At 45.4% G+C, this 27,244-nt stretch overlaps 1 protein-coding gene across 3 annotated transcripts in view; it reads right to left on the bottom strand.

The window, feature by feature from the left end:
• Window positions 1-11,970: 11,970 nt before the first annotated feature.
• The window catches only part of MON2 (MON2 homolog, regulator of endosome-to-Golgi trafficking), a 175,086-nt gene continuing 159,812 nt past the window's right edge, over window positions 11,971-27,244 (bottom strand). For all 3 annotated transcript variants that reach the window (XM_026648770.1, XM_026648771.1, XM_029910836.1), the window contains one exon: window positions 11,971-13,404. In XM_026648770.1, coding sequence (XP_026504555.1) covers window positions 13,241-13,404 — 164 coding nt within the window. In that variant the 3' untranslated portion in view covers window positions 11,971-13,240. The remainder of the gene's footprint in view (window positions 13,405-27,244) is intronic.

Here is a 27,244-nt window from a genome sequence, read left to right as displayed (position 1 = left end):
ATGTACCATGCTATACTGCTCAGGTGAAAACAAGGATTTATATTTCAGTAAATTCCCAGAATGTGACTTAGTATCAGACTCAGGAAGTATGCTTAGGCATGTGCTTTTAAGGCCGATTGAAGCTTTACTTTTAAAAGAAAATTTATGAATGATCTTAGTTAAAGTAGGAAAATTAAATAATACAGAGGCTTTGCTAATTAAGAAGTTTTAAAATGTATTACAGGACAAAAATTGTATAGGTCCTGTTCCTCCTGCACACCCCATTTAAAAAAAAATCAGATTATAAGACCCGATTTTCAGTGAGGCCTCAATATGGCCTCAAATTATATGCACATAACTTTATGAATATATGCACCCGCATTTTTCCAGCACTGCCCCTGCAGACATAGGTGATGAAATTTATCATCTGCAAGTGCAGATGTTAATGATAAATGGGCATGCTCACAAGTGGAAATCAAGTCCTAAGTGAACATTATTTTGGTGAGAAAATTGTTGATAAAACTGGAATGTAGTATAAAGAATTCTTGGAATCAGATAATATCAGCTTGCTAAGCAGATCAAAGAATTCAGCTCGATTTGTCTGTACAGTAAAGAAGTCAATCTTTTCATAACTGTTGCTTTTGCAACTATATATACACATTTCATAGAATAGATCAAATAAAACTTTCTTTGTAACAAACTAGTTACCTACAAAACCTGATGTAGACAGTGCTTATGAAGATTAATTATTAAAATGCACATATGTGAAAGATGTTTATAGATTATTTTTATTTTCTAAAGTTTCTATGCTGCTGAAAATAATGCAATAATTTTTATTAGCATTAGTTTTTAAACTGTACTCCCTCCCCCACCCCCGGCATTCTCGCACACTCGCAATCCTGAGCAGGGCCATGGATCCTCTAAGCTGCACCCTGTGGACAGATTCTTGTGTCTGCACAGAAGCCAAGAGACCCATGATTGTGAATTGAAGTTCCTCATGTTTTCATCCTTTAATTTTATCTGAGGCACTATGTTTCCTCCAAATCCTCTTCTCCCCATATCTTTTTTTTTAATTAGCTAAGCTTGCAGTAAAGTTTTCGTAGCTGCTTGAATGCATTCTTAATACAGTATTGCACTAGCAACTTCTTCCCAGAGAAGGAGTGTGTTAATTTACGTAATACTCTTAGTCCTCATTGGGCCAATGTTCCTCCCAAACCTGGCTCTTTTACATGTTTTAGTAATCAGCCTAGGTGTCATGTAAGCCCATTAACATTTTTAACCATTTATGAACGAACATTTTAAAGAGAGCCCATTACAATATAAGAAGGGAAGCATCCATATTATTCTTTTTTTTACACAATTAAAAAAGACAAAGGGAAAAAGAAAAGCCAGAAGGTAATGCTTAAAAAAATCACCCCAAACCCCAGAGGAGTTCCTAGATTATCTCCAAGTCCCAGCTCTGCAGACTCTCCCATGTACAGAAGACTGCTGCTCACCTTTTTCACACATACAAAGAAACAGAATCAGCTCACTCCCATTCTATACAATTTTGTTTTTCTCCCCATTCAAGATTCTGTATAAATTGCTCTCCTCATATTTAAACCCATTATGGACTTGATTCCACCTATCTCACTAATCTTTTTTCTTTTGGCTCTCTTCCCTGCTTGTCTAGCACTGGCCTCCTCTCTGCCTGTTCACACAATCTCACCACTGTTGGTATGAGAGACTTCTCTGCACCTCCTGACATCTGGAATAGACTTCTTATATGTTTCTGCCTCATCAACTCTCCATCTGTTTTCAACTAATGACAGCTAAAGAGAAATGAGAAAATAAGTTCAAGTTTGAGTTTAGTTAAGGATTCTAGTGAGGAACTGTCAACCTTATGGGTTGCAACCGTGTGTTCTACTAGCCTTGCCTATGGTAACCCTTGACAAAACTTCAACACAGTCGTGATCTGTATGGCTAAATATACATTTTTAGTTAAAATATAATTCTTGAGCCCAAAAAATATTTATGTCCAAGGCAGAAGCATTTGTCTACTATTATATATTATTTGTATTGTAATAGTGTCTCTGGGCTCTAGTCAGAGCTACTCTGTGTTAGTCGCTGTACGAACATGTAACAAAAAGATGGTCCCTACGCCAAAAAGAGCTTACAATTTAAGACTAAGTTGAGAGACAACAGGTAATAGAGAATGGCAAAGGGAGCACTAGGAAACAATTAGACAATACTGGTCAGCATGATAAGTGGCAGTCACAGCATCTCTAATCATTGTGTATGCCATTTGTTTAGACAAAAACACACGGAGTGCAAAAATAAATTGTCAGCAGACTATAAACTTTATTAGCCAATTGCAAGTAAGATACTTAAAGAGGTTAGCTAAAACCATGCCCATGAAGAGATTTAAGTCTGACATACATGCCAGGCAGTAATTGGTCTTGGGAGACAGCAGGGAATTAAAATATTTATCAGGATTGTCTGTTAATGGTAAAAGCTCTAGACTAAGACCACTTTGTACAACTGGACAACTTTTACAACTCAAGAGTGATAGAGCTTATTGTTTTCTGTCTAAATAAAGAAAAAGTTACACCCTGGTGTTACTGCACCACTGGATCTCTTCATTTATCTACAAATATATCTATATCTTCATGGAGGACAGGATAGCTGCCATTTTGCTGGCATGATTTACAGTTGATTTTTATAGTTCAATAGGTACTTCTAAGCTGAACAGTACAAAATAAAACCTTATATCACCCCTTTTGCAGCAACTGGAAATGGTCTCAAAATCCATGGGTGAAAAAAATAATATTTTCTTATATGATGGCTGAGAATCAATCACATAGAGCACAATTAGTTATGGTTCATGTTTCAGCTGAGTACTGCATCACTGTGGATATCTAGCATGTATACAAAATATTCCATGGAGCAAACACACAGCATAGTTTTGAGATTTCTATCATTGAATGTTGCTGTGTAACAGAAGCTAACAAAAAACCTCAAAACATGTAATAAAGTATAACGGAAACTGAAAGTATTCCAAAGTAAATGCCTTTGAAACATGCTTAGAAAATAGATCTAAGTTTAAATGTGTATACTGAATTTATAAAAAACTATGGGTATATCTACACTATGAAATTAGGTCGATTTTATAAAAGTCAATTTTTAGAAATCGATTTTATACAGTCGATTGCGTATGTCCACACTAAGCGCGTTAAGTCGGCAGAGTGCGTCCTCACTACCGTGGCTAGCATGGACTTACGGAGCGGTGCACTGTGGGTTGCTATCCCACAGTTTCTGCAGTCTCCGCCACCCATTGGAATTCTGGGTTAAGCTCCCAATGCCTGATGGGACAAACATTGTTGCGGGTAGTTTTGGGTACATGTTGTCATTCGCCCTCTCTCCGTGAAAGCAACATCAGACGATCGTTTCGCGCCTTTTTTCCGTGCAGATGCCATACCACGGCAAGCGTGCAGCCCTCTCAGCTCAGCTCACTGACACTGCCGCTGTTGTGTCCTGGGTGCTACTATCAGCAGACGGTGCAGTAGGACTGCTAACCATCGTCATACACCGCTTCCGCTGCAACTCTGCTCTGCTGCTCTTGTCTCAATAGCAAATTTCTCCATGTTGTCTGTCATGTGCTCCCAGGTATGTGTGTTCTTCGGGAAATGTGCGCGGTGCTAACCGTCGTCCTCCACCGCAACTCTGCTCTCCTGGTGCCATGAATCCACCTCGCAGGTCCTCTGGTCGTTCTGTATAAATATGTATTCTCGTGGCATCCGTTGTCATCCACCGCTTCTGCTGCAACTCTGCTCTCCTGCAGACACCATACCACAGCAAGTTTGGAGCCCGCTCAGCTCAATGTCACCACTGCTGTTGTGAGCATTGTAAACACCTTGCGCATTATCCTGCAGTATGTGCAGAACCTGCAAAAGCAGGCGAGGAGGCGACGACAGCGCGATCACGATAGCGATGAGGACATGGACACAGACTTCTCTTAAAGCACGGGCCCTGGCAATTTGGACATCCTGGTGGTAATGGGGCAGGTTCCTGCTGTGGAACGCCGATTCTGGGCCCGGGAAACAAGCACAGACTGGTGGGACCGCATAGTGTTGCAGGTCTGGGATGATTCCCAGTGGCTGCGAAACTTTTGCATGCGTAAGGGCACTTTCATAGAACTTTGTGGCTTGCTTTCCCCTGCCCGGAAGCGCAAGAATACCAAGATGAGAGCAGCCCTCACAGTTGAGAAGTGAGTGGCGATAGCCCTCTGGAAGCTTGCAATGCCAGACAGCTACCGGTCAGTCAGGAATCAATTTGGAGTGGCTAAATCTACTGTGGGGGTTGCTGTGATCCAAGTAGCCAACGCAATCACTGCGTTGCTGCTACCAAGGGTAGTGACTCTGGGAAATGTGCGGATCACAGTGGATGGCTTTGCTGCAATGGGGTTCCCTAACTGTGGTGGGGTGATAGACGGAATGCATATCCCTATCTTGGGGCCAGACCACCTTGGCAGCCAGTACGTAAACCGCAAGGGGTACTTTTCAATGGTGCTGCAAGCACTGGTGGATCACAAGGGACGTTTCACCAACATCAACATGGGATGGCCGGGAAAAGTGCATGACGCTCGCATCTTCAGGAACTCTGGTCTGTTTGAACAGCTGCAGACCAGAAAATTACCGTTGGGGATGTTGAAATGCCTATAGTTATCCTTGGGGACCCAGCCTACCCCTTAATGCCATGGCTCATGAAGCCATACACAGGCACCCTGGACAGTAGTAAGAAGCAGTTCAACTATAGGTTGAGCAAGTGCAGAATGGTGGTAGAATGTGCATTTGGACGATTAAAAGCTCACTGGCGCAGTTTACTGACTAGGTTAGACCTCAGCGAAACCAATATTCCCATTGTTATTGCTGCTTGCTGTGTGCTCCACAATATCTGTGCAAGTAAGGGGGAGACGTTTATGGCGGGGTGGGAGGTTGAGGAAAATCACCTGGCGGCCGATTACATGCAGTCAGACACCAGGGCGATTAGAAGAGCACAGCTGGGCACCCTGCGCATCAGAGAAGCTTTGAAAACCAGTTTCATGACTGGCCAGGCTACGGTGTGACAGTTCTCTTTGTTTCTCCTTGATGAAAACCCACCCCCTTGGTTGACTCTACTTCCCTGTAGGCCAAGCAACCTCCCTCCTTCGATCACCACTTTCAGAGGCAATAAAGTCATTATTGTTTCCAAATCATGCATTCTTTATTAATTCATCACATAAATTGTGGGGAAACTCACAAGGTAGCCCGGGAGGCGTGGATGAGGAGGGAAGCACCGGGTGGATGAAGGGAGAAGGGAAGGACAAGGCCACACTACAGTTCAAAACTTATTAAATGCCTGACTTCTGTTGTTTGGGCAATCCTCTGGGGTGGAGTGGCTGGGTGCCCCTAGCCTCTCCCTCTCCCCCACCCCCGCGTTCTTGGGCATCTGGGTGAGGAGGATATGGAACTTGGGGAGGAGGGCAGGCGGTTAGACAGGGGCTGCAGCGGCGGTCTGTGCTCCTGCTGCCTTTCCTGCAGCTCCACCAGACGCCTGAACATGTCAGTTTGCTCCCCCATTAGCCTCAGCATTGCATCCTGCCTCCTCTCAGCGTGCTCCTCCCTCCTCTCATCGCGTTCATTTAACGCTTTCCTGGACTCTACCATTGTTTGCCTCCATGCATTCTGCTGAGCTCTTTCAGTGCGGGAGGACTGCATGAGCTCTGAGAACATGTCATCGCGAGTGTGTTTTTTTCGCCTTCTAATCTGCGCTAGCTTCTGGGACGGAGATGATAGGGGGAGCTTAGAAACATTTGCAACTGCGGGAGGAAAAAAAGGGAGAGTAGTATTTTAGAGAACAAAGGGAAGACTATTTCGCACTGAATCAAGTGATTCACATTACATAGCACATGTGCTTTTGGTACAAGGTTGCATTTTGCCTCTTATATTGAGTGCCTGCTGGTTTGGTGTGAGACATCTCACGTGCTCGGCTAGGCAACAGAATTTGGCTTGCAGGCAGCCATGGTAAGGCAAAGGGTTTCAGCTTCTTCAACCTTCATAACATGTGGGAACGGTTTCAAACAGCAGCGCCCTCCTTTCCCATACCAAGCAAAGCCCGTTGAGTTGGCCATTTAAAAGGAGGGGCTGCAGTTTTAGGGTGAATGTGCAGCACAATCCCCCCCCAATTCTCTGGGATGATCGCTTCACCTCCCCTCAACCCCCCACCGCGTGGCTAGTATCAGGGAAGATCCCTGTCAGCCAAACGTGAACAGCTCAGCATGAGCGGGCCTCCCCCCACCGCGTGGCTAACAGCGGGGATGATTTCTTTTCACCAAAGACAAACAGCCCAGCAGGAACAGGCACCTCTGAATGTCCCCTAAAACAAATTTCCTGTATTTCAACCAGTTGACCATGAATGATATCACTCTCCTGAGGCTAACACAGAGAGATAAAGAACAGATGTTGCTTGAATGCCACCAAAGCCCAGGCCCATTTGCTGCAATGTTTTGTTCTGCAGCGATTCCAAACTACTTGATACTGGCTTTTGTCCTACCATGGAGGACGGAATAAGGCTGCCCTCCCCAGAAACCTTCTGCAAAGGCTTTTAGAGTGCCTCCAGGAGAGCTTCATGGAGATGTCCCTGGAGGATTTCCACTCCATCCCCAGACACATTAACAGACTTTTCCAGTAGCTATACTGGCCGCAAATGCATCCCAAGTTTTTAGGGCAAATTAATCATTAAAAATGCTTGCTTTTAAACCCTGTATTATATTTACAAAGGTACACTCACCAGAGGTGCCTTCTCCAGCTTCATGGTCCGGGAGCCCACATTGGGAGGGTTGGGAGGGTATTGGCTCCAGGGTGATGAACAGTTCCTGGCTGCCGGGGAGAAGGGATTCTCTGCTTGCCTGCTGTGTGCTATCCTCAACCTCCTCCTCCACAAAATTCTCATCCCTGTTGCATGAGACTCCCTCCTTGCAGGTGTCCACGGACAGTGGTGGGGTAGTGGTAGGGCCCCCCCCTAGAATGCCATGCAGCTCATCATAGAAGCGGCATGTATGGGGCTCTGACCTGGAGCGACCGTTTGCATCCTTTGTTTTTTGGTAGGCTTGCCTCAATTCCTTAACTTTCACGTGGCACTACTGTGTGTCCCTGTTGTAACCTCTGTCCATCATGCCCTTGGAGATTTTGGCAAATATACTGGCATTTCATCTTTTGGAATGGAGTTCTGCCTGCACGGATTCTTCTCCCCATACAGTGATCAGATCCAGTACCTCCCGTTCAGTCCATACTGGAGCTCTTTTGTAATTCTGGGACTCCATGGTCACCTGTGCTGATCGGCTCACCACGCTGGCCAAACAGGAAATGAAATTCAAAAGTTCCTGGGGCTTTTCCTGTCTACCTTGCCTGTGCATCTGAGATGAGAGTACTGTCCAGAGCAGTCACAACGGAGCACTCTGGGATAGCTCCCAGAAGCCAATACCGTCGAATTGCGTCCACACTACCCGAAATTCATCCCAGCAAGGTAAATTTTAGCATTAAACCCCTCGCCGGGGAGGAGTACAGAAATCAATTTTAAGAGCCCTTTAAGTCAAGTGCAGGGTTAAATCAACCTAATGCTGCTAAATTCGACCTAAACTCATGGTGTAGACCAGGGCTAAGAAAGAAAATAAGAATAGCTGATCTATGAATATCAATTATTAACAATTCACCCTGCATCCCCATTCAATACATCCTCTTTTACTAGAAAAAATATCTTACTCAACTGCTAGAGTAATACTAACAACGAACTAATACGGATTCTCTACAATTGTATCTTACAATATCCAGAAAGCTAAAAATTTTTAATTATTTTAAGGTGGCCTTATAAAAGTTAAACCATCTTCTTAATACTACAATTTGATTTCTTCCTATGTGCAATTATTTCATGCACAGTAAATTTTTATACTGTCTTCTTTTCAAGAGAAATTAATAATTTCCATGCTCCTTCACTTATAAATAATCCTAAATCGACAGGAACAAGAATAGATTAAAATAGTACATAGCCTATGCCACCATTTCTTTGGAGGGGGGAGGGCTAAGAAGATGGAACAGAAAGAAAGGAAGATTCTTGCTTAAAGGTGCCATTTGCCACTTTGTTGTTACATTTAATTTTGCTAAGAGTTCATTAATGCACGTGGACTGGGTTTCATGCAGTGACATGGGAATGCTGATTTGCCTTAAAGCCCCTGCCAGATCAAGTATGGCTTTCCCTTTTTTCTTCACAAACATGGGGAGATGAAGTTATGAGGTATTATGGAAGCTAAATTCCATGCACTAGAGAGCTATGATATTGACTTAGATAGCTCAGGTATTTGAGATGACTCACGACATTTGTTTCATTATCCAGATGCAAAAATCTGTATGGTATTAAAGATGAAGACAAAACCATTTATATATGTAGGTCACCCAAGTAACAACCAAGTACAACCCAAGTAACAACCACGTAACAACTAAGTAACAACCCAAGTACATTACACAGCCTGAAATTAACTTATAAAAACCCTATCACTACTACATTTCAGGATTGTTAAGTGGAGGTACACTGGGGTAAGTCATGCTAAAGCTTGAGCTATTCCTAAATGAGAAGTTCCAAAGAACCAGATACTAAGGAGTGGAATTTTCAAAAGCACTCAGCCAGAATGTGTTCCCGCTGAAGTCAACAGTAGAACTTCCATTAACTATAATGGGAGCTGAGTTAGGCTACTGATTGCATCTGCAGACCCAACTCACAGTCTGTGTTTTTCTCCAATACATTTTTTAACACTTGTAACCAAGGCCAAAGGTTTAGTTGTGGAACTACCTGTCTAAATTTCAGGATGAGATGAGAAATGCCTTTTGATCTGGGCAAAAACATAATGCAATCTTTTAAGATCTTATTTCTTGTTTTAGTAAATGCAGATATTATGCCTATTAATATTTTTTTCTTTGATATCAGGATACTCAACATAGTATTCCATAAACTTATTAAAAATTGGAAGCTGTGGCAACCTTTCGCCATCCAGAGCCTATGTTCTGAATTGAAATTAGGGTATATACTCCCTTTTTCTTATTAGATAAACTTTGATTATATACAAGCTCGAAGTCTTGCTCATATTGTTGCAATGTCTGAGGCATGGAGATAAGGTAAGTTCTCCCCAATATACCAATTATCTTGAGTATGGTCCTTTCAAATGTATCTGTCGGGCTTTCACATTTTCAATCCTGGCTCCCAATCATTTTTTGGGAGGTGGTGGTTGCATTTAGTAATTTTATAATTACTGGAAGACATGTCCCATAGAATCTAGAGCAGGGGTTGGCAACCTTTCAGAAGTGGTGTGCCGAGTCTTCATTTATTCACTCTAATTTAAGGTTTCGCGTGCCAGTAATACATTTTAACATTTTCAGAAGGTCTCTTTCTATAAGTCTATAATATATAACTAAACTATTGTTGTATGTAAAGTAAATAAGGTTTTTAAAATGTTTAAGAAGCTTAATTTAAAATTAAATTAAAATGCAGAGCCCCCTGGACTGGTGTCCAGGACCCACACAGCGTGAGTGCCACTGAAAATCAGCTCGCGTGCCGTCTTTGGCACGCTTGCCATAGGTTGCCTACCCCTGATCTAGAGCCTTATAGTATGTTGCAGGAAGGGAGCTCAAGAAGTTATCTTCGTAAGGCTATAAGAATTACTTCGACTCCCCAGCTACTTTTGGTGATCCAGTGCATTTTAGTGAATTTTAAACTAAAGTAAGTTAGACTCCAACCTTGCAAACACGTATGCGCATACTTTACTTCATGTGAGAGTACTGATTTGAATGGGACTATTACTCATGTATATAAAGTTAAACTTATACATATGTATGTGCATCTTCAGGGTCTACATTTTTACTGGTTAAGATATTTCTTGAAGGAGGAAGTACAGAATCTTCATTACTAGAAATATTGATAAAATAAAAATTCTACAAATCCAAAAAGACTGTCTGCATCAATGCTCCTGTATCAATATTTATTAGAAAACAAGAACCCTCAGCAGAGGAAAAGAAAGCAATACTTCAAATGTAAGTAATACTAGAGTTATAAATGAGCAAGATGACATTGTAAAGAGGCTGACTTTCATCCACAGTGAAAAGCCGTCCTTCTACATTAAATGCTTAAGTTGTTAGCTTTCATAAGCTAGTCACATATAAAAAAAGGTAAGAACGTCGGACTAGATTAGACCTCAGCTTTACGGTGAGTTCCAGATGTACAATGCCCTAAGAATAATTTGGTGACTAAGGGGAGGAAAAACAAGCTAATAAGTAGAAGAATGTTGGTTTTAAATGTCTCTTAGAAGGTGTGCCTCCCACCCCCAGGCGATAAAGAATACTAAGTTCTAGAAGCAAAGAATATAGACAAATAAAACAGAAAATGTTTTATACATATCAAGCTGAAGGAAGTTCACTGTACTGAGCATATACTGTTATCCTTTACTGGGTCTGATGTATCTTTAGCATGGTTTCCCAAATAAAATAAACAGGAATTAAAAACAATAAGCTCTGACATAGCTAGCTAAAATAGAGACTTCTAAATACCATTATTGTGCTTTTTTTTTTTTTTTTTTTTTTAAGTGACACTATGGGCCCTGACCATCCTTCTACTGAAGTCAGCAAGACCTGGCCCTAAAAATATGTTGCTTTCATCAGTACTGCAGTTATTTTCAGATTTAGAGGAAATCCAAAAATTGACATTCGTTTGGTGTACAGGTTTCCATACTGTGGCATTTTGGAACTGCTTCTCAAAATTAGCTATTTTTACACTCAAAATGAACTAAAACATTTCAAGACCTACCCAAACTCAGCTGTTAGGGAAAATATTTGGTTTCCTAATACAAAATTTGTGTTCTCTAAAGCTAGGAAAGAAACTAGTTTATCCAAGCTTGAAGACAGAATTCCATACAACTTTGTTCACTGAGAAATACACAAGATCTTAAAGCTTGTTGTGCATTTACTGCAGTTTAAAATCATAGAATCATAGAACTGAAAGGGACCTGGAGAGGTCATCTAGTCCAGTCCCCTGCACTCAAGGCAGGACTAAGTATTATCTAGACCATCCCTGACAGGTGTTTGTACAACCTGCTCTTAAAAATCCCCAATGATGGAAAATGAAACAAAGGAAAGTTCTCTCTCTCTCACCTATTTTTCTATTTTTTAAATGAGAATAATAATATAATATGGAGCATAAAAGGAGCAAGCATTTAAAAACTGTGGTTGCCTAGTACTATGCACTAACAGACTCTCTAATTCTGACCAATTCATAATGAAACACTCTACTAGCAACTCCTTCAACTTTACATCAATTCTACGATTGCCAATTTTGGTTGGACGTATTTCTGGAGGTTTCATCACATGACATTATTGTTAATTAAAGATTAATATTTATTTCCTGGAGACTTCAGGACAATCCTGGAGGGTTAACAACCCTAATCTATTCACATAAACCAATGGATATCTTTTAACCTACAAAAGTGTATGCATGATCCTTGTTTTTAATATCTGCGCAATATTTTAAAAGTCCAGAACCTAAAATTAATCTATATAATCCATAGGAAGTTGTCTGCCCAATTTTTAAAAGCACTGAGTACCCAACTCCTCCCAAGGACCTCGTCTGATTTCATAAAATCATAGAAATGTAGGCCCGCAAGGAACCTCGGTAGGTCATCTAGTTCAGTTCTCTGCACTGGGCCAGGACAATAGCAGCTATTAAGAATCCAGCACTTTGGAAAAACCAGGCAGGTGCCTAGCTGTGGACGTAGGAGTCTAACTTTAGACTTTTATATTTTTAAAGCTATATTTTAAAGCTCTTCACATGGATGATAATAAATACCTAAATACAGGTGAAATATTACTGAAACAATTCATTGAATAGGAATATAATATGCTATGTCACAATTCAACTTTATAAAGAATAGTACACAAAAGTATTCTGCTTCAACTATGTAGTACATGAAAGGGAAACAAAATTCACATTTTACTTCATGACAGAAAGTTTACTGCACTTCTAAATGAATAACAATCTTCAAAAATACACTTCTCATGGTTTATATCACGCGCACATTTTATACTTGAAGGTTAGAACAATTATTGTTTGGGCTGAAAAGACAGTACAAAACAGAGCGCTTAAGATTACTGAAACAAACAAACAAAAAAATTACAGCCAAATATATCAGATATTTGAAATCACCTTTCTTGGATCATAATTCAAAGACAACGACAACTACCGTTATGGTCAAAAAAGAGATAAATCCCAAATATGAAACATTCTTGTAAAGCAAGACAACTACGAAAAACAAACATAAAAATGGAAAGACTTACATAAATGAGTATGTTGAAACAAATATTTTGTGATGTGAGGTATGGTAGAGTTGGAGTGCTACAGTATATTTCCATATATTCAAAGTCATTTCAAATCACCTACTTTAAAGTTTGAAATCAGCAGATCATTGGCTGTTTGCTGTCTTTCATCATATGACCTCTTTGTTGAGATAAGATACATTCAAATAAGCAAAAAAATTAACCGGATGATCAGATATGAATAACCATATCTGCCAATTATGAAGGCAAATTTTACGTAAAAATGCAAGCCTACAACTTAGTATTCATAATAAATACATTTTCAAGCATTTAACATTATCAATATTTTAAAAAGAATTTAAATAATAAATGCAACTATTTTATACAGAACTGTACCATTTATTATACACACAAGTTCATCAGTTCCCTTTGTTTACAAAGGCTGGTTACAGATAATCATATGGAATGTTACAGTACCATCTTGCATAAAATTTTAGTACAATTTTGTACTTGAAAAAATGGTGCAAAACACCAGCCTAATCAATCTGACTGAATTGAAATACTTTTTTTTAATTACATCATTAATACATACACCACAAGCTATACATAAGCCCACTTTTCAATCACCACTTCAATATATTGTAGCAAGTACATTAGGTTGCAACTGATTCCATCTAGTCAGTTTAATTTATTAAAGGCTTGCACTGCTACTCACTCTGGAACCTTTGAGCTGTAAGCTTGTATGCATGAATTACAAAGCTCTTGTTAGTACAATTGTAAGGTCAACGCTCGTTGCCAAGTACTAGTATCAAGAGATTTCCTCAGAGAAGTCTCAGGAACAAACATTCTTTTTTGGGATACTTTTTTTCTTTCAAAAATAAAAAAGTTTTATCTTTTCAAGACTCTCCATTCTGTACCTTGGGTGCTGGTGGATGCATAAAGTCCTTAAAGGGAACTAGTGCCTCCTTGAGAGCAGAACAGACTTCCGAGGATGAGCAAGTGATACATTCAACTAAAGTTGGGTACAACGCAATAACTTGTGCCCATGTGTTTGCATCAACTGTAACAGAAAAGTACAAAATGAAATAATGTAATATTGTTCATCATTTTTACAGTAGAAAGGCATTTTTAATTAATATATAAAGAAAAACACTAAGAAAGCTATGGGACACCAGATTTTTACCTCAATATCTCATTGAGCCCCAAATGGTATTTTTTTTTATTACGACATAAGGGGTGAAGATGTATATTCAGCACAGAAAGACATTGTTAGAAACCAAAAGTCAAAAAAAAAGAAAAAGACAGTTACCTTTTCCGTAACTGGTGTTCTTCAAGATGTGTTGCTCATGTCTATTCCACAGTAGGTGTGCGTGCTTGCCACGTGCACCGGTGCCAGAAGTTTTTTCCCTAGCAGTACCTGTAGAGGAGCGCCCTAGTGACCCCTGGAGTGGCGCCTCATGGCGTGGTATAAGGGGCACTGCGCGCTCCCCCCACCCTCAGTTCCCTCTTGCCAGACAACTTCGACAAAAGGGAAGGAGGGCGGGATGTGGAATAGACACGAGCAACACATCTCGAAGAACACCAGTTATGGAAAAGGTAACTGTCTTTTCTTCTTCGAGTGATTGCTCATGTGTATTCCACAATAGGTGATTCCAAGCTATATCTGTTGGAGGTGGGAAGGAGTTCACAAACTCTCGGGACGGAGAACGGCCCTGCCGAACCTGGCGTCCTCCCTGGTCTGAGAGACAATCGCATAATGCGAGGTGAACGTGTGAACTGAAGACCACGTGGCAGCCCTACAAACATCCTGAATGGGGACAAGGGCCAAAAAGGCAGCCGACGAGGCCTGCGCCCTAGTCGAGTGCGCCTTCACAATTGGTGGCAGAGGGATTCCCGCCAGGTCATAACAGGTACAGATGCACGAGGTGATCCAGTTGGAGAGCCGCTGAGTGGAGATCGGCTGACCTTTCATGCGCTCAGCCGAGGCGATGAACAGTTGTGAGGATTTTCTGAACGGCTTAGTCCACTCCAAGTAAAAAGCCAGAGCCCGTTGCACATCCAGTGTGTGGAGGCGGCGCTCCTCACTGGATGCATGAGGCTTGGGGCAGAGGACCGGCAGAAAAATGTCCCAACCCATGTGATAGGCAGAGACCACCTTCGGGAGGAACGAAGGGTGGGGGCAGAGCTGGACCTTATCTTTATGAAACACCGTGTACGGGGACTCGGTCAGGGCCCTGAGTTCCGAGACCTGCCTAGCCGACGTGATCGCAACCAGGAAGGACACCTTCCATGAGAGGTGTCACCTGGAGCACATGGCTAGCGGCTCAAACGGGGGCCCCATGAGACGGGCCAACACCAGGTTTAGGTCCCACTGCGGGCTTAACATATGGGAAGAGACGATTCAACCCCTTAAGGAATCGGCCAGTCATAGCATGGGAGAATACCATGTGGCCCTGCACCGGCGGATGAAAGGCCGATATGGCTGCCAGGTGCACCTTGACTGATGAGGGCGCCAGGCCCTGGGCTCTAAGATGAAGGGGGTAGTCCAGAATAAGTTGGATTGGGGTGGCCACCGGGGAAACTCCCCGCTCGTCTGCCCATCTGGAAAACCGAGACCACTTTGCCAAGTAGGCTCGGCGCGTGGAGGGCCGCCTGCTTTCTAGGAGGATGCGCTGAACCCCTTCCGAGCACGTCCTTTCCTCCCTACCTAACCATTGAGCAGCCATGCCGTGAGGTGGAGTGCTGCTAGGTTGGGGTGGAGGAGGTGGCCCGGGTCCTGGGAGAGCAGGTCCGGGCAGGATGACAACGGCCATGATGGGGCGACCGCCAGGCCCGTGAGGGTCCCGTACCAGTGCTGCCTGGGGCCATCAGAAGGACCCGGGCCTTGTCTGTCTTTATCTTTTCCAGGACCTTGCCGATCAGTGGGAATGGGGGAAAGGCATAGAGAAACTGGCTTGACCAGGACAGGAGGAAGACATCAGAGATAGCGCCCCCTCCCCCCGGAGCAGAACCGGGGACAGCGACCGTTCTGCCGAGTCGCGAACAGTCCACCTGGGGAGTTCCCCACACTTGGAAAAGTCTGTGCACCACCTCTGGGTGGAGAGACCACTCATGCTGAGAAGAGAAGTCCCTGCTCAAGCAATCCGCCCGCACGTTCCGGGCGCCCGGCAGATGGAAGGTCTGTAGGCAGATGTCTGCTGATGTAGAACATCAAGGCCGTGTTGTCCGTGAGGACCCTGACCACCCAGCCCTCCAGGTGCGAGCGGAAGGCCATGCACGCCAGCCGTACCGCCCTGACCTCCTTGACATTTATGTGGAGGGTCAGATCCTGATCCGACCACAGACCTTGGATCTGAACGTTCCTCACATGGGCCTCATCCTGAGTCTGGCGTGACGGACCACATACGTGCACACCGACATGTGACCCAAGAGCTGGAGGCACGCTCTGGCTGTTGTCACCGGAAACCTTGTGACCGTGTCGATGAGCCCCTTCAGGGTCTCGAACCTCTCCAGTGGGAGGGAGGCTCTGGCCGACAAGGCGTCCAGGACCGCCCGGATAAACTCTATGCATTGTACTAACGTGGACTTGGTGTTGTTTACCAACAGGCCCGAAGTGGTGCACGTGGACAGAAGGAGCGCCATGTGATCCCACACCTGCGACTGGGAGCTGCCCTTGACCAACCAGTTGTCCAGATAGGGGAAGATCTGGACCCCCCGGCGCCTGAGGTAGGCCGCCACCACTGACATACATTTCATGAATACCCTGGGGGCAGTGGACAGGCCAAACGGGAGGACTGTAAATTGGCAGTGTTTCTGCCTCACCGTGAAACGGAGGAAGTGTCTGTGCCCCTCGAATATATGAATGTGGAAGTACGCGTCCTGCAGATTGAGGATGGCGTACCAGTCCCCGAGATCGAGGGTGGCGTACCAGTCCCCGAGATCCAGGGAGGGGATGATAGAGGCCAGGGAGACCATGCGGAACTTGAGCTTCACCATGTACCAGTTAAGGCCTTGCAGGTCCAAGATGGGCCTGAGCCCCCCTTTGGCCTTCGGGATAAAGAAATAATGGGAGTGGTACCCCTTGCCTTTGAACTCCCCCGGTACCACTTCCACCGCTCCTAGGCCCAGGAGACGCCACACCTCCTGCTCGAGCAGAGCCTCATGCGAGGGGTCCCCCAGGAGGGATGGGGGCGGGGGATAGTTGGGCGGGGAGGAAATAAACTGGAGGGTGTAGCCCCGGGAGATGGTGTTGAGGACCCATCGGTCCGAGGTCAGCCGCGACCACTCCGGTAGGAAAGCACACAACCGAATGGAGAAGGGAAGCTATATTGAGGGTGGATCCCTGATGAGAACTGGCAGGGCGCCCCCGAGCGTCCCGTCAAAACCGCCTTTTCCTCACTTGCTTGCCCTTGGAGGACCCGGGCTGGGGGGCAGGCCGAGACTGCCTCTGTGGGTGCCTCTTATAACCGGTCTTGTATTTTGACTGGGTGGCCTGGGTGGGAGTCTGCTGCAGCTTGAACTTAGGTTTAGCTGGAGCCGAAACATAGAGACCAGGGGCTGGAGAGTCATGTGGGAATCTTTCAGGCCATGCAGCTTTGTATCCGTTTGTTCCGCAAACAGAGCTTTGCCATCAAATGGGTGGTCCTGCAGGGAGGTCTGCGCCTCGTTGGACAGCCCAGAGAACAGGAGTCATGACGCCCTTCTCATGGACACCACGGAGGCCCTGGACCGCGCACAGCCTTGTCCGCTGCATCCAAAGCTGCCTGCAGGGTTGCCCTGGCAGCCGCTGTGCCCTCCTCCACCAGCGCTTTGAACTCCTTCCTATTGAGCTCCTGGAGGAAGTCCTCGAACTTGGGCAGGGAGCCCCACAGATTGAACTCATACAGGCCCAGAAGAGCCTGGTGGTTCACCACCTGTAACTGGAAGCTCGAGGACGAATACATTTTTCTTCCAAATGAGTCCAGCCTCCTCGAATTTTTATTTTTTGGGGTAGGGGCTGGTTGGCCCTGCCGTTCCCTGTAGTTGACCGACTCGACCACCAGGGAGTTAGGAGCAGGATGGGTGTATAAGTATTCATGCCCCTTGGCGGGTACAAAATACTTGCATTCCGCTCTCTTAGAGATGGGAGCCATTGAGGCTGGGGTTTGCCACAGGGCATTTGAAATTTTCGCCACCCCTTCATGGAGAGGCAAGGCCACCCTGCCCTGTGCCGAGGAGGACAGTATATTAAATAGGGAGTCCGAGGGCTCCTCCATCTCCTCTGCTTGGAGGTGGAGGCTTGATGCCACACTTTTTAAGAGCTCTTGATGGGCCCGAAAGTCCTCCTGAGGGATGGAGGGAAGAGGGGCCGTAATCGCCTCATCTGGGGAGGGTGGAGGTGGCTGGCGTGGTACTGTGTGTGTCCACTGGCACCGGAGGCTCCACCACCTGGTTGGTCTCCGGGCACAGTGCCGAGGATGTACGTCCCACCGACTTCTTCCTTGGAGATCTGGAAAGGGAGGCCGATGGTCCTTCTGAGGCTCCGGCCACCGAGCGAGCCTACCACTGGGCAGACTGATCGGCCTGGCCCATCAATGGACGACTACGAAGAGAGGCTGGGCTGACATACGACCTGCCGCTGTCCCTGGATCAGGAGGAGCGGCGACGCTAGGAGCAATGCCAACCACAGGACCGCGATCCCACCATGGAGGACTGGTACCGTCAGTAACAGCGGCTCCGCGATCGGCTCCGGTGAGCGGATTCGCGATGGCGAGACGCTGGCGATCAATGCCCGGGGCTGCGGAGGTGGTGCCGTGGCAGGGTCCTGGAGCGGGACGACGAACGGGAACGACGTCAACGTTCGTGCCACGACCGACTGCTATGGCCTTCTGAGATGAGGATCTTTGGCGTCGTCTGCCTCGGTCCCATTGGTGTTCACTCCTCGAGGCGGAGCAGTGCCGAGAGTCTCAGTCAGACGGAACCCAACCAGATGGCCTGGTGGGCGTCGAGGGCGATCCACGTGGACTTTGCCCTGAATGGATGCTGGGTGGTGAACAGCGTTAGGAACATTCCCTCGACCGAGACCGGTACTGAGCCAGAGGCGACTGCGGAGATCCCAGCGGCGGCTTGCCTCTGGAGTGCGGGGCCGACATTGGCGGTGCTCCTGGTACTGGCATGGACATAACATCCCAGGCTGCCTGCAGGGCCTCCAGGGGGCAGGGCATCTGGACATCTGGGGAGGCCTGCTCCGAATGGGCCAGGCTACTCCATTTGACTTGAGTCGGAGGCTTAGAGGCCGGTGGGGATCGAGGACTGCCCAACATGGGTTTAGCCTCTGTCCTGGGTTTACTCCAGTGCCGCAGCGAAGAAGGCCTCTTCCTAGCCTTCTTGGCGTGCCCCATGGACGGGGAGCGGTGCCGACTAATCGATGGTTCCGAAGGGTTGCCGCGCACTGACACTGCGGTGCCCGATGCCAACTCCATCAGAATAACCCGGAGCCTGATGTCCCTTTCTCTCTTGGTCTGAGGCTTAAACTACTTGCAAATCTTGCAGAGATCGCTGAGATGGGTTTCCCCCAAACAGCATAAACAGTCCGCGTGCGGATCACTCACTGACACAGATGGCCTACATGTCGCACGACTTAAAACCTGAGGCATGGGGCATGCCCCGGCCCAGGCGCTCTAGCTAAACTAAACTAACTAAACTAACTAACTACAGGTACCATACACTGAACGAACAAGCAGTTTTGGGGACGAGCTACAGCAAAGCTGGAGCAGAGCAGTTCGAAAGCACCTTCACTGGCGGCAAGAAGGAACTGAGGGTGGGGGGAGTGCGCAGCGCCCCTTATACCGCGTCATGAAGGCGCCACTCCAGGGGTCGCTAGGGCGCTCCCCTACGGGTACTGCTAGGGGAAAAACTTCCGGCACCAGTGCATGTGGAGAGCATGCACACCTATTGTGGAATACACATGAGCAATCACTTGAAGAATTTGTATTACAAAGCATCCTAGAACCCTAAACTATTGGGATGCTCATCCTCAAAATAGGGAAGTGGTATGTGGGCCTCATGCCAGTGAATCTCATAATAAGTGAACAGAAAAGCCTTTATAAAAATACACTGCTTCAAATTCCAAATCACAAACAGAATGTATATCTAGTTTTAAAGTGTACAGACATTTTAAATCAATATAATAAGTCAGTTTCTCCTTTGATTACCTCACAAGAACTGAATTGTGTGTGTACCCCTGCAACATCTGACACCAAAATGACCCATCTCTCCAGCCCCAATCCTGGGGGCAGGTGCAGGGAGAGAGGCAAACTTTGCCTCAGCCACCCAGAGCAAGAAAAATCTTTGGCACAGCTCGGGTCTATTCTACATAGGATGTCATTAATGATATGCTAAAACAGTGGTTTTCAACCTTTTTTCATTGGCAAACCCCTAAAAATTTACAAATGGAGGTGTGGACCCCTCTGGAAATTCAACAAATGGCCCCTTCCCCGTCGAGCCAACGTGATGGCTACCTGAAATGCTGTTTTCATCAACAAATGGAGGAGTGAGCAGGTAGCCATCGGTTCAAATGGAGATCTCATAAGACATTTAAGAACCAGATTGACGTCCCAAACCAGAATAGGACGTTTGACTGGCAAAAAGATTTCCAAGCCCCCTGAAGAACATTGTTTAGGCTGCGTGTCTGTCATGGAGATCACAGAAGTCACCGATTCCGTGACTTTCTGTGACCTCCATGACTTCTGCAGCGACCGATGCAGCTGGCTCCGGGGCTGCCCAAGCAGATCAGGCAGCTTGTGGGCCAGCCGAACCGGCCGCTGCTGGGGAAGTTTGGGTGAGAGAAGGGGCTCAGGGTGCAGGGTGGTGCTTACCTGGAGGGGCACTCCCCTGAAGCGGTCGGCAGGTCCCTGCAGCTCCTAGGCAGACGGGTCAGGGGGCTCTGCACGCTGCCCCCACCCACAGGAGCTGCCCCTGCAGCTTTCATTGGCTGCGGTTCCTGGCCAATGGGAGCTGCAGAGCCAGAGTGGGTGGGGGCAGTGCGCGGAACCGATCTGGCCTTCCTTCCCCCCAGGTAGGCAGCCTGCAAGCCCCGCCAACCCTCCTCCTCCCAGCACCAGCGGGGGTCCCCGGCCCTGCGCCGCCACCTGGCCCCTCCTCCCCTAGCACCAGCAGGGGTCCCTGGCCCCGCGCTGCCACCCGCCCCCCCCCCAAAAAACACCAGCTGGGGTCCCGTGTCCCGCGCTGCTGCCCTCCACACCCCCAGAGCACCCGCAGCCCCCCGGCCAAGTTTTAGTCAGGGGGTACATAGTACAAGTGATGGACAGGTCACGGGCTGTGAATTTTTGTTTACTGCCTGTGACCTGTCCACTACTTTTACTAAAAATACCCGTGATTAAAATGTAGCCTTACTCATCGTCAGTGGGTGGGCGAATATGGAATAACCTTCTGTTGGAGAATCGAAATCTGTGATGGCTGCCAGGAGTTCTGTTAGACTCTAACAGAACACAATGACAGCTCTGAGTTTTTTAGTTCTAGAATGTAGTCCAGTATGTGACAGCAATGAGGTTTTGGAGTATGTTTTGAGGTCACACCAACAGGCAAATCTTGTCCATTTTTTTAAGTGTGGCACATAGATGGTTTTCTGCTGTGCAGCGGCAACCTGACAGGGGTACCGTGAGCCGAGAAATTGAAAAAACTGCAGGAACACACACACTCAACCAGGGGGCGCTCCCGAGACATAGGTGCCACACCATTATAGGTTGTTTTTAAGCCCATTAATCATCAACCAGCTGTGCTTTGAGCAGGAAAACCCTCAAGATTGGGGTGAAGGATCTTTCTGTGTTCCTTGGAGAGGAAATGAGAAGCAATCAGGAGAGTGATCAGTGAGTGAACAGCCAGCTGTATCACATAAGGAAACTATGTTTGTCAGGGTCAGGTCAGGACTGTTAGAGTAGCTCTGGGTTTGTCCTTTTTTATTTTGAGTAGGACTTTAGATGTTAGAGGTGTCAGGGGAGAATGAGCACAGTAGACTCCACAACCACCGAAGATGAAAAGCTCCCCCAAGGATTGATGACCCAGCCCGCCTCTGGAGCAGAACTGGGCGCATTTCTTATTTTATCGCTGTGGCAAACAGGTCTATTTGAGGGGTGCCACATTGTTGGATTACGTGGTAAGTATGATGGGATCTCTCTCTCACTTGTGGTTTTAAGAGAATTGCCTGCTCAGTGTGTGTGCAGTCACATTCTGAACTCCTGGGAAGTATGCTGCTGTGATGACTATCTGATTCCATATGCACCAACTGCAAAATCTGACAGATGGAGGGGGATTTTACCTCCCCATGCTAGTTGATACAGAACATGAATGACACGTTGTCTATCATGAGCTTTATGTGTTTGCCTCGGATTAGCGATAGAAACTGGAGCCAGGCGTATCTAACTGCCCTGAGTTCCAGGAGGTTGATGTGCAGAGTGGTTTCCTAAGGCATCCACCCGCCCTAGGCCATGTGGATGTCTAGATGCGCTCTCCACTCCAACAGGGATGCATCTGTCATTATAACAACTGCTGGGGAAGGGCAGGTGAAAGAGACTCCTGCACAAACATTATGAGGGTATTTCTACCACTTGAGAGATTCCTTTATGAAGGTGGGTATGGAAAGTAGCGTAGTTAGACTGTCTGTTCAGTGCATAAACAGTCTTGAACCACCCTTGAAGGCATCACATTCGTAGTTTTGTGTGGTCTATAACTAAAGTACCAGCTGCCATATGCCCCAGCAGCTGATGACAGCTCTTGACGGGGGTTTGAATGCTAATCTGGATTGTGTTAACTATGTTGGATAGGGCCACGAATATGTGCATTGGAAAGCAGGCTCTTGCCACTACTGGACCAAGATTAGCTCCTATGAATTCTAACTTTTGAAAAGGGGTCAAGGTGAATTTTTGAATGTTGAAATGCAGGCCCAATCTGAGAAAGAGGTCTATGTCTTTGCAAGTTGTCTGAAGTTAGGCCCAGGGAGTGACCTTTCAGAAGCTAATTATCTAGATAAGGGAACATCAGAATTCCTTTTCTGTGGAAGTGTGCCACTACTACTGATGTGACATTTGAAAAGACCCTTGGGGTAGCTGATAAGCCAAAAAGGAGCACCATGTACTAAAAATGGTCCTGACTGAGAATAAAACATGGAAATCTTTTGTGGGATGAGTGGATTGTTACAAGGAAATATGCATCCTGAAGGTTGAGGGCTAAGAGCCAATCCTCTTGGTCCAGTGCCAGAATAATTGTTGAAAATGTTGCTATTTTCAATTTTTGTGCCTTCACAAATGTGTTGAGTAGCCTTAAATTTAGGGTGGGTCTCCACCCTTTTTTTTTTTTTTTTTTTTGAACCAAGAAATACTTGGAATAAAACCCTTTCCCTATGTGATGCATGGGAATTGAATCTATAGCACCCAAGAGTAAAAGAGAGTCTATTTCCTGTCATAACAGGCTCTCGTGAGAGAGGTCCCTGAAGAGGGAAAGGAAAGGGGACTTGGAAGGCAGAAGAGAAATGAAGTGAATGATCTCCAAAACCCACTCATCCGTAGTGGTAGATTCCCAAGTAATAGACAGAAAGTGTAAACACTTTCGGTAGGCTTGGGAATCTATCACTTGGTGGTTGCCGAAGGGAGGAAGGAAGGAGAAACATTGCAGTTGGTATGAAAAGGGGACAGCAGCTCAGGACCTCAACCACCCTGTCAAAATTGGTGCTATGAGGTGGAAGATTTGTGAGGTGGAAGATTGGGAAGTGGGTGATTTTCTCCTCTGGAACCTTTGTCTCTTGCACTGAAGTTCATGTGGCCTCTGGGAATTGAATGGGGCAGGATCTCTGTGCTGTCTGGGACCTACTAAACTCTCTCTTTTGGGTACATGTATAGATCCCCAGAGAAAATGTAAAGCGGCCTTTGGAGTCCTTTAATGTGTGCACTCATCCTGTGCTGTCAGTGAACAGTTTAGTATCAAAAAAAAGGAAAGTCTTCGACCATATTCTGGACCTCCTTTAGAAATCCTGAGAGCTGAAACCAGGAGGTCCTCTTCAAAACTACTGCCATAGAAATAGACTGAACAGCAGTATCAGCAGTATCAAGAGAGGCCTGCAGAGATGGTATGGCGAGCAGTTGGCCTTCTGCAATAATCGCCTGAAATTGCTCTGTGTTCTGCTGGTAGATATTCAATAAAGGAGTTCAGCCTGGTATAATTTGTATGGTTGTACTTCGCCATTAATGTCTGGTAGTTGGTGATTCTGAATTGTAAAGTAGCTGACGAATATTATTTTCTAAAACATGTTGAAGCACTCTCCCACCTTGCCGTGTCCTAGAGCTCAGTGTCCAGCCCAAGCCCGAACGTCTACACCGCAATTAAACAATCCCTTAGCCCAAGTCAGCTGGCCTGGGCCAGCTACGGGTTTTTAATTGCAATGTAGACATACCCTTAGTGGCCAAGGAGTGAAGAAGGCATCTCCTAATGAGTTATGGTGGCATCCCTCCCCTCCAGCAAAATTGTGGGAATTTCTTGTTGTATGGCATCAGGAAGAGGTTTATCCCTGGACAGCCCTAAGTGAGCACTACCTGTAGGATAGGATACCTCAGCTCCCATTTGTAGTCCTCTCAGAAATGTCTGTTCAGTGTTTCTTCTATGATGCTTTGCAAACCTGATAGAAATGCCACTGAGACGTTGATTTGGTGGGTTATGCACCAGTTCCAAATTTCATTGTTTCTGTGCACAAGGATTGGGATTGTGCTCCCCCTCAGCAGTTTACATAATATATGGTAGCTCTGTTGTCCATCATGTCTCTTCTGAGTGACCCTTGATTTGGGGTAAAAAATGACTGCACTTATATTGAACTGCTCTGAGCTCAAATAGATTGATGTGAAGAGCAGACTCCTAATGGGTCCACCTGCTTTGTGACATGAGATCACCAGCCTAACAGAGAGGCATCTGTGATGATTGTCCTTGTGGGGGGTGAATACAAGCATACCTTGCAGGGATCCTTCTACTCACAGAGAGTTGAGAACTCAGAGATAGACACCCTCTTGGACAAGCTGTGCTTGAGCTAGGCTTGAAGGCATTGGGAATGCAGTCTGGCATGAGGTCTTACAAATGTACAGGCTGCATATGGCCCACAAGCTGCAGATAGGCCCTTGCTGTAATTTGTGTGTGGGGATTTAATAAACATTACATTAAAACGTTTAAATAAAATAAAAAAACAGACAAGCAAGCTAGCTAATTTGAAGTTAACTGACACCGCAAAACTCTGTCTCTAGCACAGGCAGCTGAGGAAAAAACTGGAGCGGCAGCAGGTTTCAGACTGGAGCACAAGGACGTATTAGGCGCAGGGGTGGACACTGCTACCAAACACTCGCACACCCATAGGGACAACTACTCTAAGAACCACCTATTTATCAGGGATGGGGTAGATACACAAAGATGACTAACCTGCCTCACAAAGGAAGAGCTGACAGACAATGAAGTTATGTTGTGGCTCTGTGCGCAAGTTAACCATCTACTATATAAAGATGAAGCATTTTCAGGTTAGTAGGTCTCCAGGGTTTAATGTAACTTGAAGTCTTTAGATCACGATCTGGAGACTTCAACAGCAGAGTTAAGGGAAAGTGGGGGGGTCAGCTTTTGTGGCCTGCATCATGCGGGAGGTCAGACTAGATGACCATATTGGTCCCTTCTGACCTTAAAGTCTATGAGTCTATGAGTAATGCATGCTATCCTTTAGGATCATAAACTGGATAGAAAATCTCAGATACAGTGGGTTCCGCTTATTAACAAACTCTTGGTTTCCAGCAAAAGTTTCCATTATTCAGAAGTTGCCAACAAGTGGAAGGCAGGTTTGTGGGGCTGTGGCCAAGAAAGGAAGTGCTGGGACATGCGGGTGCAACCTGGAGAGCGCATGGAGAGATACCACGTAGCTCCGTGTGTCCCCGTTACCACCATTCCCTGTGGAAAGCCCCAGCATCGGGGATGCAGCCCCCAATCCTGCTGCTAATCTGCCCACAACCTCCCCTCCCGGCCCACAGTGCTGAGACTTTGGCAGGAGATACAGGCACCCCAGTCCGTTACCTCCTTTGCTGGCAGCAGGTCTCTGGGTGCAATCGGGTTTGTGGGGCTGCAGCCAGGGAAGGTACGTCCCAGTGCTTCCTTCCCTTGTGGAAGTCCCACAAACCTGCCTGTGGCTGGGACCTTTCTTCCAAAAAAAGTTCTCAGTAGTGTCATGCAGTTGCCACTATTTGAACCCCATTAAGTCAATGTGATGGGACTGGTTCCTGGCAAAATTTTGCTATTAACTGGGGAAGTTGTTAATATCAGGATTGCTATTAAGTGGAATCTACCATATTTTGCTCTTGTTTTGCCCGTTATTTCAGAGACAGTAATGCACTGCAGGAAATTTATGTATAATTTTATAGACTTCCAGAGTTGGCAAAAAGAAGCAGCTTTTTAGCAGTCTCCATTCTATTCTTATTGAAAGCTTTCTTAGTTTTGTATTTTTCTCTTCTGTTTGTGCTAAAAAAAAATGTAGAGAAGTTTTTAAGGGTTTTCCAAGCAGCACTTTAAGAAACATGGTCATGCCTGAAAAAAATGTGAGCCTCCTTGAAAAGTGACAGTTAAAAATGTGCTTCTGATTGCGGTAGGAGAGGAAAATAAAAACAATTAGCCATCCAAAGTGATAGCTGCAGCAGTCTTTGAAGCTTTTCAGTAACCAGGCCTCTTGTCAATTTCAGAACCCTTCTTGAATGCAAGAACAGAGATAGCAGAGGGCATGAAAGGACAGCACAACACATATCCGTGATAGTACTTATCATCCAGTTCAACAGCTGGGAGTTTTAAACGATATGCCTTGTTTAGTTTGCTGTCTATTTTTATCTCCCTGTCAGAAAGTTTTTTCCAACAGCATGAAGTTTTACTTTTGATTTTGGAATACAATAGTTAATTAAAGATTTGTACCAATGCAAAAGAGCTAAGGGAGTGCACAGAAAATGACCTAATGGGGCTCAGAGGTTGAGAGGTGACTGACACTCCTGTGTCTGAGGATAGTGTGAGGAGTCATGGAAGTAAAAAATTATATTTAAAACACTAAACTGAACGGAAGGCAAATGAAAAAAACAGAAGAAAGACTCAGTGAAGCAGCGAAGTAAAGAAGCCGAGTGGTGCTGAGTGGTAGCAGGAGAAGCACAGCTCTTGATGAACATTCCTTTATTGACTATGGTCAAGAATGAACTGAATATAAGTTTTCCAAGAGCAACAGTTAAGACTACTGGTGAACACTGCCCATAAGGACCAAAAATGTTCTAAAGGCTACAGGAGTTCTGCTTGTGCAGCATTAAGGAGCCAACACTCAGAAGTAAAAATATTACACAGACGGTATCTTCAGAAAAGTAAATTTATCCCTATCACTTTACATAAATGACTATCTTAATCTTAATGGACCTAATAGTGAATGAGAGCTTTAATAGAATTGAATAGAATATGGTCTGGATAAACAAAGATTTAGCAAGATTAAAGGATGTAGACTACAATGGGAGATACAGAAAAGATACAAAGAAAGAAAATTTCACTCTAAGATCTTATCATATTTTATAGTAATTATTTACCAAAAATGTTTTAGATTAAGAAAGGGCATTGGTACCTCAGCTGGAAGCTTTCTACTCTAGTGATACTCTTTTGTCAAGTGCTGTGAGAGTGACTGATGAAAAGCAATATATAAGAGTTAGATATTATTTTATTTATGTAGGCTGATGGACCCGTTAAAGAGATGTTTTAAAAATTTCTACCTGGCACCTACACAAACATGAAAGGGCAAATTAAGATTCTTATGGATGATACTTTTCTTGGAAATAGTGCTTTAAATATATTTTTTGCACAAACATATTAGGTAC

This window comes from Terrapene carolina, unplaced genomic scaffold (assembly GCF_002925995.2).
Source record: "Terrapene carolina triunguis isolate 2854851 unplaced genomic scaffold, T_m_triunguis-2.0 Scaffold68, whole genome shotgun sequence".
In the NCBI taxonomy this organism is placed as follows: Eukaryota; Metazoa; Chordata; order Testudines; family Emydidae; genus Terrapene; species Terrapene triunguis.
This window is presented reverse-complemented; position numbering and strand designations above follow the sequence as displayed.